The following is a 13591-nucleotide window of genomic DNA, read 5'->3' on the forward strand; positions in this document are numbered from 1 at the left end:
AGAGGGGGAGAAAAAGCAGCGTTGAAAGGATTTGTTTCTCTGCAGTGTGTCATTGGTGTCGTAAAGAAAATGATATTTTATATGTTGAGCGTTAAAGGCCGTAGCAATCACGACAATGTGGCAATAAAACCAAAACACTCCACAGTATTAATGTTTAAATGAATTATTAATTAGTTCATAGAATGTGTTGAAAAAAAATAACAATATGTGTACATTTCACTGGGCTGTTGTTTAAACGGCATTTAAAGATTTTCATATCTAATGGTCATACTAAAATAATGACATATAATTTATACTGGCACTTCACCTCTACGCTGGTGCAGTGCTCAATTATATATTTCAAAACGATTGGCTGAGTCTTTTAGGTTGCAGTTCTTTTACAAGCTACCATATTTCTATTTAATACGCCCAAAGTAATGCCATCTTATGGAATTCCTCCCTCGTCATATGTTTTGCATGTGTGTGCAGACCGATGTCAATATTGACTCAAGTGCCCAAAGACAGGGTTGAAGCTAATGTCAGGTTTTTTTTTTTTAAGTTTCTCAACATATAGAAAGGGGATTTGCAATGGTTTGACTCTAAATTCAGGTTAGTAAGACGGCTGATCTCTGGTTTACTAAAGACAACTGGTTATGGAAAGATTTTATTAGACCTCTGAAGTAGAGGTCTTCCCACTTCTGCAAACTGTTAGCTCAAACCATATGGAGACGCTAAACCTAAATATTTCTTTTTTTTGGACGTGTATCAACATATTAACTCGTAAAAATATGAGCCTAATTGGGGCCAAATCTCTCTCAGAACTGGGAGCACTGAAATGGGAGCAGCCGTTATTGAGCCTGAACCCAAAATCGGTAACTGAATTCCTATGGGATCTCTGGATTGGATCACAGGTCATCCTTTCTGGATGAGGAAAAAAATCGCATCCCTTTTATTTACATCTCGTCAAAACAAATGAATTCATCTGTTGTGCTGATAGTGATTGTAGATCATGAGATAGATGGATAAACCGAAAACCTCCGCTGCCGTCAAATATGGCGATTTGATATCCACAAGGTTACTGATATCAGCTTCAATCCCGTTGTTTGACTTTGCCATAAATCCAGAATCCAATGCATTTCACTGATAGTACATCAGCACATAACACTATACAGGACTGTCTCAGAAAATTAGAATATATTGTGATAAAGTTCTTTATCTTCTGTAATGCAATTAAAAAAACAAAAATTACTTTTTCATAATATTCTAATATTTTGTGATAGGATTTTTCGAGTTTTCTTAAGATGTAAGCCATAATCAGCAATATTAAGATAATAAAAGGCTTGCAATACAGTATTTCAGTTGATTTGTAATGAATCCAGAATGTATGACAGTTTTGTTTTTGTAATTGCATTACAGAAGATAAAGAACTTTACACAATATTCAAATTTTCTGAGACAGTCCTGTATGGTAAAATGTTTTTCCGTTCAATTTTGTGTTTTTTCCCTTGCACTATGAGTTAAAATCAACCTGTATCCCAACCGTGTACTGCAAATAGTCAACTAGGAAAAAGGGGATGGCAGTTGGGTTGGGAAAAGTTTGTCAAATCTAAACATTGAAATGAAAATCGAGTGTTTATTTTTTATTGTGCAGCGAGCAGTTGGGACACAGAGTCTGTCACACGTTTCAGTTCCCTGTGATATTTTTTTCTACTTTCCCTAAATGCAACTTACTTTGAGCATGCATCAACATCCTGCAGTACGACTAAAAACAAACCCGCGACAGTAAATAGCGCGAACCCATTCCCAGCCAGTTCCGTCACTCTCTGATGTACACCCAGACTGCACGGCCGGTTCATGTTTAAAGATTAACACACTGATTGATTTGTCATCCAGAAACACTTGAGAGAGAGGAGCCCGGCCCCGTGTCGAGAGCCTCTCTCAACCATGTCTGTTTTTTATTTTCATTTTTTCTTTATTGTGTGCATCTGGTTGTAGTGTGTGCAAAAAAAATTTTTTAAATGGCTTTGTTCGTTCATCTTAACATTTTTTTCATTTGGTAGCTTTTAACAGGTCATATTTTTTGTATTAATCCAATCAATCAATGGTATTTTGGTTCTGATTATGGTTTTTGGCTTATTGATCATGTTTGTTTTCTCATGAATTGGATAAAACTTAAATCTCTGTGATTGATTTTTTTTTGTCATAATTTGACCTTTTTGGATTTGGAACTTCTTCAATGACTAACTTGTGTGTGTGTGTTTCTTTTCCTTCAGTATATTCTGTATCAAATATTTCATATCAGATAATGTGAAATGCTTAATCAGCTCACTTTTATCCACTTCAAACTCACAAATTAGTAGGCAAAGCAGTTCCAGATCCACTTCTGACATATTATCTTCTATTTTTCAGATTTTTATCTTTTTAAATCAATTTTGATAGAACAAAGTAATTTTAAATGAATAATATTTTGGACTGTAAGAAAAAAAAAAAAGAATTGCATGGCTAAGAAGTTGCAGTTTAGGGTTTGTCAGACCTGTCAGTGTTAGAGTTCTTCTGTTCTTTTATGTAGATGGGCATGTATATGCTCATTGTTTGTATATCCCCATCCCTTCCTTACAGCCAAAAGCTCTAATGCCGCCCGACCGCTTCGTACTGCCTTTACATGGACATGGCAACTGACTTACACTGTCACCCTCATCACCCTCATCTCCTATGTAGTATGTTCATAGGTCCCACCCCTTCTTCACCTGCTCCCTTGTCTTTAGACTTCTTTAAAATAAAAAAGAAAAGCGATCCATCCATTCTACTCTAAAGAACAAATGACGATTTAAAGCAAAAACTCTTAACATGAATAGATTTTAGATACTATCGAGGTCTATCGCAATGGAAAAAAAATGTAGATACGCATTTTTTTTTTGTAAAAAAGAAAAACAAAAACAAATTATTTACCAGGAAAAAAAACAAAATATAAAAACAGAATTATGGTGTTTATTTTTTATGTTATGTGGTGTGGATGTGTGTGTTGTTGCCTCCCTGTACTGTCATGTTTAAGATAGAACACACTCTCCAATGGATAAAAATGATTATTATTTTTTTGTAACGGTACAAAGTGGCTATCAACATTGTTATACAACTTTTCCTTTGTAAATTCTTTTCTTCCTGCTTAAATCATGCGGGCAATATGTTGATGTAAGTTGGCAATATTCTCTTTTATTCTCCTTTTGAATTTCTATTTTCAATGATGCATTTTGTGAAACTTGAAGATTGATCTCAAAGCTTTATTCCTGTGTACGTTACATTAAATCGAAAGGCACCAAAGGTGATTGGCATTATTCAGTGAAAACTCGTGGCATTGTCAGCATCGGTATACAGTATTAGAAAAGCTCATCAAACAATATAATAAAAACATTTAAGTGATTTCAGATTGAGAAACATGAACATGTGCCAATCAGAAACCTGTTGGTAGTTTATGCTTTGCATAATTGCCAATGATAGCAAAGAAAAGTCACACACTGAGTAACTTAATACCATGTATACATGCTTTATCTATAATTCATTATCTCTTAATATGAATTGATGATAATCACTCCAATTTGCAATAACAGGTACATAATAGTAAAGCATGCAATACAAAGAAAAGCACACAAGTTGCCAATGGCTACCGCTGACAAAATGAATAAAGAAACTGGACTTAACAAATAAGCTGTTATAATCGTACGTACGAATTGTACATTGTACCGCTAATGAATGAACGAATTGTACATTTGTTCAGACTGTCAACAGGTTTCTTACAGGCACCTCTTAATGTTGTACAATCTCACTATAAACATGTTTATTATTCACATTTGTAATGTTATTGAATCTTATAAGGGCTTATTCTTACATATTAAATGTTATTACAAGGATCTTCACAACTAGCACATAATAATGGTACACATTTGTCAAAAATCTCAATGTAGTTTTCAAGACTTGATTTGTGACCTTTTTAATATGTCTTCTTATCATTTATTGAATGTGTTCTTAAATTATGCATTGATATATCAAGTTCAGGTTACAAAGATGTTCCTAAGAGTTCATTTAGCAAAAGTTTATTGACAAAGCACTATGTAGCTATTTATAAGTATTGCTGACACACTGGCATGCCTTAATGATTTTGAATTTCCAACTGCATAAATAAATTAACGATAAATCCAACCTATAGTTATGCAGAAAAAAATGATAATATCCAGATTAAAATCTAAAATTCTAAGCATGAGATATGTGTTTGAATCCTACATTTACGACACAGTCTTAAATCTAAACGCAATGTGAACACAGAGTGTCACAAATTCGAAGATCAGAAGTAGATCATGTCCAAACTGATATTGATTCACAAATTGATTGCTGAACGGCGTGCCAGATATCGTATGTCTCTTCAGCTTAAAATAGCGCTTGAATTTTAGTATCAGAATGGATAAACATATTATCAAATAAAAGGTAATGGTTACGCGGATCTTACTATGCACATTAGCAAGCTATTTAATGTAACGACTCAGTAATAATCAAATTGAGACTGTGTCTGCAGTTCCGACATCAGAAAAAAAAAAACTCGCAACATGTATTTGAGAACTGCAACATTGAAAAAAGGTATATAGTGTAATTGCACAGGAGTGAAAGGCAAGGAAAATGTCTTCATTGATTAATCAAAGATAAGTGTCAAAAATATATAGAGAACATTTCCTTTCAGTTATATTGACTGCATTGTTGAAAATATACATGGATTTATTCTAAAAGGTTGCAAACTGCATCACTGAGCAGTATGTATCTTTGACATTGTCTGAAACAGAATAAAGACGGTTGATCTCCAGAGGTTTTGTGCTTGTGAATGTGTGTGTTTGTGGCAGTTTGTGAGCCGAAGAACGGGATGTGCATCAGATGTTCCCGTATGCACATGCTTTGTGGCGTCGGATACTTTTCATGTCAATGGCAGTGTGAATGTTCACGTTTTTTAAAATAGTTATAAAAATAACGGCTTTAGGGCAAAACACAGCTCTTTTTGCGTTGCTTTGACTTTGGGGATTTCTTGCTTGATGGGCGATGTTGTGTTCGGACCAAACACCTTCTCTCTTTGGCCTTGTGTGCACGTTACTCACTGGATTGTGCAAATATCAGCGTGAATATTCACTTTTCTATGGAGGCAAGACTTTACATAATCCCATAGGTGAAGTTTAAGCACGTTTCCTTCCATCGTCAGGGTTACCAAGTGCACACAAGTTCGGGGTTTCACATTAAATTTGATACGACAGGAAACTCGGATTTTTATTGAATGAAATTACATTGAAGTGATGAAATCATGACACAGATGTAAATTGTTTCAAGACAGCGAACATGTAACTCATGAGGAATCTTTTTTTTCTGAAGGGATCCGAGATCAGATGGAAGTTTAACACTACATCACACGAATCTGAAATGTTTGAACTTGTTGAAATTGCAATAGTGACGCAACTTTGGGACAATCATGGTTTTCTTTTCCACTGTGTTACTTTAATTGGCTGTAGCCCCAAAGTTAATTAACATGAGGGTCAAAAAGTGGACACAATTGAGAATAATAACCGCCGTTTTTTAAAAACAAAATTAAAATCCAAATTCATAATGCAGTTTGACAAAGGTATTGTGTTGTTTTTTTTAAATAAGTGAACTAACGTTTGCCAGGTCAGGTTGTACAGGTGGGTGTTTAACCGCACTTGTGTTAAAAATGTGTTTGATCTTGACACAACATTGTGACAATAAAATTATATTTTGTTGTTGGCGCCCATCACTGAGATTGTCCTTTTATAATTAGTGTGTGTAATTACTATTCAAGAGTGTCAAAATTTATATTGACACTTATACTAAAAAGTGGTTCATGTTTATTCTGTAAAATGGGGTACAAGCACTTTGAAAGCTCTCATTATCGCTGTTGGGTAAGATTTATATTATATGTTAACCAATGTTTTACCCATTTAGCAATCTTTCGAATCTAAAGCTTAAAAATATCTACGATAAAATGGCCTTTTCTGACTATGATGACATGCAAAACAAGGGAGCTGGAATTCATTCCACCATCCAGCCTAAAATTACTTTAAACTCTTTTCTCGACTTCAAGTTATACAGATAATCTACATTTTTTGTCATAAGGAATTACTAGGTTTGCCAATCTTTTTTTTTTTTTCTCAAGTTCAATGTTACTAACTAGTTGGAAGAAAAAATCAGTCCTGGCCTTTCTAGTCAAGACATTGCTATAGAAACCAGAATTGTCAGTCCAAAGGGGAAATCTCATCACACCTACCTGTACTAAATTGAAAGTCAACAACTTTGACTCCAACCGGTGTTTGAGAGAAGGTGAGCATTCAGGCGCCTCTGCTCTGCCATTGACATTGTGTAGCGTTACAACTGTAGTTCTAGTTAAACAGCATTCTTCTTGGTTACAGAGCTGCTCTGACGAAAGTCCAAGTAATGGGGCATAGAATCCTGAGAAAACAGAAGGGGATTACCAAAATAATTGGGATGTCTCTGTCGTGAAATTAACATCTTCAGTGCTTCCTCTGATGTGATGTATTCTAGTTGTTTGCGCTTTCCGGAGTGCCATGGGTAAAAAGTAATTCACGCACCCTCAAGTATTTGGAAAGGGGAGAGGTCATGCCCGTCCAGCTGCTACTCCACGTCAGTCACGTTACCCCGACCTTGACGTCAGGCCAACTCTAAAATCCCACTGAGTCCCAATGAACATAAACCAAAATGTTGGATTCAAAACCAACAAAACACATAACTGACCAAACTTATCACTGTTTAAAAGTGTTAAGAAATTTTCCATAGTGAAGGGTTTGCTTTGGCTTTGCCAATATCTTCTGTGAGATCGTCCCAGAAATGCAGATCTTGGGCGAATATCAATAAGTGACCCTGGTCCTTTTTGCATGGTTTATTCAATTTAGCCTTTCTAAAATGATCTTCTCAATATTTCCCCCAATCGCTGATCAATGTTTAGTTCTTCACTTGTCGGTCTTTAAGGTCATAATCGCCTCCAAAACAGCTCTGCAACAGGAGAATGTTTGTTCAGCTATACATGTACCTTTATGTCTGAGAAGAGGGTGGTAAGCCAGAGAGAAGTAAAGCCGCACCTGTCTTCATGAGGATATTTCAACATGTCTCGATTAGTGCTTCGAATGTGCCATGATTTTTATTACATGTCGATGAAACCTTCACTTTTTTTTTATAATCAATGAACCAATTAGCAACGCTGTCCTTCAATATTACTAAAGAGGAAAGGTTGTTTACCTGACCAAACATCAGGAACCTCTCTGGTTTACACTCCTCTTCCATTTTGGGAAGTACCAAATGAAATTAAAATCCAAATCTGTGTGTTGCTGTCAAATATATTATCTCTGATTTAGCAGTTTAATACAGACATGCAATATTTACACTCGTGGTTTACTTTGTTGCTTGCTTGATATCACTGTTTAGATTTCTATACCAAAAAAAACGATTTGACCAAGTGCTGCCATCTAATGTTTTTTACATGTCTGTCTTCAAAACCAGGAGCTGTATTAGTCCCAGGATCCATTAGGCACCCCTTTGTAGCTCCTCGTGCACCCTTCATTCCCACTCCCTCAACCCACCACCCACTCCTCACCATTATTGAGACCGCCAAAGAGTCCCTGTCCAAGGCCACTGAGGCGGGGGTACCTTGCTTGTCGGACCGAGGCAGCGATGATTGTGATGATGATGGCTTGGTGATATCGGGGTATGGCTCTGGGGAAGCGTTCAAGTCTAACCGCCCCCCCCCCAACCGATGATGAAGATTTTTACTCGACCTTCTCCTTGGTAACAGATAAGACCTTGTCCACGGCGGGCTTTAAAGGTGGTTACAAAGCTCACGCACCCAAGACTTTTAGACATAACAAACCTTCAGTCTCCAGACGCGGTAGGACTACCACTACCGCACTAACCGCCGACCAGAGCCGCACCACCGCCACCTCCGCCTTCACCGCCACCCTCCACACTGCTCCCGCCAAACAGCCAGCTGGCAAAATGAATAACCGCGAGCTAAAACCCCGGCCCGACCTAGTGTTGCTTCCATTGTCCACATCCTTTGAGGTAGACCGCACCGAGCTGAGGGGCCCATTAATAACCTCCCCCATGTTCCGTAATATACCCACAGCACTCCCCACAGAGCCGGGCGTCAGGCGAGTTCCAGGGCCCTCGGAAGTGGTCCGGGAATCTAGCAGCACCACCGGGATGGTCATCGGAATAGTGGCAGCCGCTGCCCTGTGCATCCTCATCCTTCTTTATGCCATGTATAAGTACAGGAACAGGGATGAAGGCTCCTACCAGGTGGACGAGAGCAGGCACTACATCACCAACTCAGCCGTGCAGAGCAACGGCACCGTTATGAAGGACAAACAGCAGAGCTTGAAAGGCAGCAACAAAAAGCAGAAAAACAAGGATAAGGAGTACTACGTGTGACTGTGAGACATGAGCGAGAGACGAAAGAGAGCACTAAGAGAACATTAACTTTCCTTGCAAGGAGGTCTGACAAATGATGGTATAATGTGGAACTTGAATAATCTGATACTGTGCTGAGTAGTTGAACTGACATGTACTGTAATATAAAGCACACTTACTATTGTAAGCATAACCAGAAGGCTACATAGCAACTTTAGAGACCTTACTCTTCTATCTGGTCAGAGACGCTATCAGTATAGAAATATTTCCCAGCTACTTCATTCTCCTAAGTGACTTTTAGAGCAATGTGATCCTTGACATTAAATGAAAAGAAAAAAAACTTTTTTTTTGTAAAATTACAAAAGGCTCATAATCTTGACCATTTTCAGCATGTAAGCATCATGTAGTGCTTAACAAGAGGGGGTCAGGCACACAATCGTTGTAAAAGTTATAAAAAAAAGGACTCTTGTTGTATCAGAATATGACAAATTTGTATGGTTTATACATAATACAAGTGTGGTGTCTTACTTATTTTTGCTTTGAGCAAAAGGGAAAAAAAGAAAATAACATCGAGAAAAGAAACAATTCCTGTGTATTAAATGAGAAAATTGTCAAGGACAGATCTGATCAGGTCTGGAATCTGATTTATTACAATTCTTCTCATTTGTCTAACAGACTGTGACTGACTTTGTTGAAAGAAGTGGTGGTTCTCTTGGTAACAAGCTGATTGTAAAATGCATGCCATCCTAACTTTACAGTAAAGTCCAGTACAAGTCCAGTATACGGTGTTCAACTCGGACCATGTTCTATTCAATGCCAAAACCGCTCTTCGGCATCAGATCGGAACTCAGCCCCTCCCCTCAAAAATGTTACTCGTGGAGAAAAAAAAAAGAAAAAAAAAGAAAAAGATCTCTTAAAGAAGAGGTCTACTATTAAATGCACAGCCAGTGGTGATCTGATCTCTTTTGCAAAACTGTATGTTGGTTCATTGCCTATCGTTCTCTTTTTCTATGGAGGTGTCAGGAGAAACACAAATGCAGTACTACAACATTGTTAACAAATGTGTATACAGAAATAAATCAAATGGTGAAAGTGTGAATTCTATCTGCTGTCACAGTCGACTGTGTCAAAAAAAGGAAAAGAAAATTTGTTTACATATTTTATTACATGCTAGCCGTTGTACTTTGTAGGTAGGAAATTGTACATATACCATGACAGTTGTAATTTTTTAGTACCTCTATTGTACAGACTGAGCATATGAATTATTAACAATATTTCATGACAGAAAAATCTATTATCTGTTAATTTACATGGAGAAAAAAAACTTCAGTCAGAATGTGGAAAACACTATTGATATTTCATAAAAGAAATAAAAATGTATTGTTAGCCTAGAGATCCAACCAGATATGTTTCTAAAGTTGCATGAATATTTAACTACTTGCAGTTGTTGGACAAATACAAGGTGCCCTTCCTTCTGTATCATGGCTTTCTTGTTCTGGGTCACACAGGTGTTTGATTTTATTTTTGAAAGAGAATAAAGTCAGGGATTTCACAAGGAGGCTATAATGGATCGGGGGGGATCACAGTTTAGTTGAGTTCAAAAAATAATTGTTTATTTTTTTATCATTGCTGTTGCCCTCCCTCCCCCGAGACATGAGACGGGTCACTTCACTGTCTCGTCGCTTTTTTTTACCCATTATTACTTCACTATCCATTTCCATTTCCATTCCTTATCTAATGCTGTGGAGGTACATTCCCAATATTTGTGTTCAATTCATTTTTTCATTTTTTTTTTCAGTTTGATATCCATTTGATAACAAATAAACTAATTCTAAAATATCACATTATTCTTTTTCTCTGAAATTGTCCTTGGATTAATAGCTCTGGGCGTTCTTGCACTTGTGTACTCCTCCTTTCCAAGGAATCATACAGACCCAGCGGAAAGAAGAAAGTGTGGGCGGCTTTATGATCACAAACTATTTCATTTCAAAAGGCCCACTATTCTCATGTACTTTTTTGGGGGGTTAAATCCTCTATTTAAATTAATATGACAAATGAGCACGATAACAGCCAAGAAAAAATTGGAAAACTTACTAAAATGCAGAAGGTGCTGGTATTTGTATTCTATCTTTCAAGGCTTTGCCGGTGTAAAAAGTGAAATAAACAGGGCTGCTATTGTTTATGAGCTAATCAGGTTAAAACTAGAAATCAGAAAGCAGTATTTGATCCAATGGGCGCATCATTATTTTACATTTGCTACATGTGGGGGTGTCAATTCAGGCCTTTGACCGGCTGCTTGGCCAAAGCACTAAAATGTGTTTTTGTTTTGGTAGTTTGAGAATCAAACTGTGGATGGAACAAAAGCCAACACGTTGATTATAGAGAGAGACAAACGCAGTCGACAGCATCCCTTGTCGGTTGTCGGGTTCACACCGTCGCGTCTCCTTAGTATTGTATTTATTCTCGATCGAGTAACTCTGTTGCTTGGTTTGTTGACGGGGAAATTAAAAATGTGAAATCTTTAACAATGCAACGTGCAACACGAAACTAATGATGGGGTTGAAGAATGTGCCGCAATAACGAAAACGTATTGACAGCCCCAGAAAGCAACATAGTAAGTTTTCATTTTAGCAGAAGTCTTTGTCTTGATGTCAGACCCCCATCACTCTTTATGGCAAACTAAACGTGAAACTCTGCAGGGTTTTTTGTTTTTTCTTGACAGGATGAGTTCACATTCTGGTAACGGCAGACATTCCTGTTTGCCTTATTCCACAGACTGCGAAAGAAGCCGAGACGCTCCATCTGGGGAATTACAATGCAGACTGTCAATCACAAAATAAGCTAAATCAACAAACAGTAGAGCCATCTATTTTCGTTTTTATTTTTTGTCTGATCTAGATGATGTAACTATGTTTCGATGTGACACGTGAATGTGGTGTTTGGAGGAGTTTAAGGCCTTTTTTAAGTAAACTAGTTTGAAATTAATAAAGATGAGAGTTTGGTCAGAAATTGATGGAAACAATTACGACATTCTGTGTGAGCCCTCTGATGTTATGAGTTGCAGCAGAGATTTCCAGATGTGGTATCTACACAAACATGAGTTTCAATGTTGTAAAAGGACCTTTAAAACCGGGTTACAACTCTGTTCGCTCTCCTGTTGTTTCTACAGGATCCCTGAAATGCCAGAGCTTTTTAAATCCTTCGAAGGCCTCCCATTCTTTCATAATTCCATTTTTTGTTGCACCACTCAATTGCACCTGTTTTTTACAAATATATAGAGGAATAAATTGGTCTCTTCATTGATTATAGAAGTTTTCATGTGTATGAAACATCCTGGGAAATACAACAATTGAGAAAGCTGTCATGTCATTCAACTGTTATGTGAGAATATGTATGACACCATATGTTTTATATTCATAAAAACACACAAAGTGAATGTGATTTTTTTTTGAGCAACAAAAACTTTTTTCATTTCTTGTTTTCACTCTTATGAACATCTTATGAACATTTCCTCTCCATAATCAACCTGACTTAATATGTCTTGATACAATAATTACAATATAATCAACATTTATATGGTTATCTTGGTGATACATATTTTGGATTACTTTACTTTTCTTTTCAAAGGGGCATGGTCATTTCAAAGTTTCAACTACTTGGATATTAGCCGGGGAATCCTGGAAAATATCACGCAGAAATCAAATCTATAACTGATAAAACATTCAGCACTTCTGAGGAACAAGTCAATTTTTAATGAATACTTCACTCACTGGTCTGGGATTTTTCTTAGGTTTGTTTTTTTTTTTTTTTTTTTTTTTTTGGGTGGTGGTAATTTGAAATAAATAATTGCAAAGGTAAACTAGCATGATATCTTCTAATGTTGCATACCTCAGGTTGATATTAACATTGTTACAGATCAAATTGTCAATATAAAATCTTGCCATAAAGTTATTTTTATTTAGAATTCATTTAACATTAAGCAGTTGCAGATGGGAATTGCTGGACATATCAGGAGGGGATTGTCACAGCACAGAAATTTACCATAATGGTCTTTTGTTTGTATGTCCTTGTTTTTCAATGCGAGAAATGTTCTTCAGTCAAGGTTTAAGATCAGTATCAACAAGCAAACTTCAGTCATAGTTGGACCCAGAGTTTGGCAGGACAAAGATCATAATTGACTGAAAACCTCCTAAATAAGAAAAGGTCACAGCCCGAGCAGTGAAAATCCCGCTGTAAATTTGGATGCTTTATTTGGATATCTAGTACCAATACAAAACTGTTTACTTCAACACTCTCCTGCAGTCACTTTTTTTTTGGCTGGTGTTTTATTAAAGGCTAGTTATTCTCCCTTTGTCACTGGTGCTTATTTTACCAACAACCTTGATCATCTAGCCTCTCTGCTGCAATACAATTTTTATGTTTTCAAGGATCATTTTATGGGATGGTTGTGGCTCTGTTGCCGGAGCGGGTGTTCTTCCAATTGGAGGGTTACTTGTTCAGTTCCCGGCTCCTCCTGTCTGCATGTCCTTGTGTGAGACACCAAACACCAAGTTACTCCCAATGGCCAGGTTATCACCGTTGTTTTGAATGCTTTCTAATGTCAAGCGCTTTGAAACCATAAGGTGTGAAAGTGGAAACCCTTTACAGTTCAGAACTTGTATTTTTATTCACTACACTCAAGGGACATCTTGTCTTCTGTGCAAAGTCTCCTTCACTTAACAAGAAAATCATGCAGAAACATCAATTTAAAAACTGCTGTCTGTCACAAAACATGAGTATTCTTGGTAACTAGAGGAATCAGCTTCGTATGCAACATCCAAGACTGAACAAACTTTTTAATCATCTGCATTAATCCTTTTAAATCTGACCCCGAAACGTCAAAAATTAGTAGAGATCTGTTCATGCCTGACGACATACTTCACACTAAAATCTTACAATAATTTCAGAACATTTAACTGTCTTGTAAAGATAGGAAACTTACTTGTGATACCAAAGTTGTAAAATGCTGTGAAATGCTGTAAAATGATCAGATGACAAACTTGATTCGAGTTTCAAACTGCTCCATCAGATTGTACAGCCAAAAGTGTAATTTCACAACATTCAAGTGGGCAGAATATACACAATCGCAATACATGCTTTCAATTTATAAAGAA

The 13591-nt window shown here is 36.9% G+C and overlaps 2 protein-coding genes across 7 annotated transcripts in view; both read left to right on the forward strand.

Moving 5' to 3' along the window:
* Window positions 1–13423, forward strand: part of LOC147226309 (neurexin-3a-like) — a 201896-nt gene extending 188473 nt beyond the window's left edge. For all 6 annotated transcript variants that reach the window (XM_086160549.1, XM_086160544.1, XM_086160545.1 and 3 more), the window contains one exon: window positions 8155–13423. In XM_086160549.1, coding sequence (XP_086016675.1) covers window positions 8155–8459 — 305 coding nt within the window. In that variant the 3' untranslated portion in view covers window positions 8460–13423. The remainder of the gene's footprint in view (window positions 1–8154) is intronic.
* Window positions 6584–8169, forward strand: LOC147226310 (neurexin-3-beta-like). Its single transcript, XM_086161087.1, is given in 5 exon segments — window positions 6584–6587; window positions 7533–7771; window positions 7773–7823; window positions 7825–7934; window positions 7936–8169. Coding segments are annotated over 5 exon segments (501 nt in total). The 3' UTR covers window positions 8033–8169.
* Window positions 13424–13591: the final 168 nt, after the last annotated feature.

This window comes from Fistularia commersonii, chromosome 15, assembly GCF_037954325.1.
Source record: "Fistularia commersonii isolate RoL2024-O1a breed Wild chromosome 15, RoL_Fcom_v1.0, whole genome shotgun sequence".
In the NCBI taxonomy this organism is placed as follows: domain Eukaryota; kingdom Metazoa; phylum Chordata; class Actinopteri; order Syngnathiformes; family Fistulariidae; genus Fistularia; species Fistularia commersonii.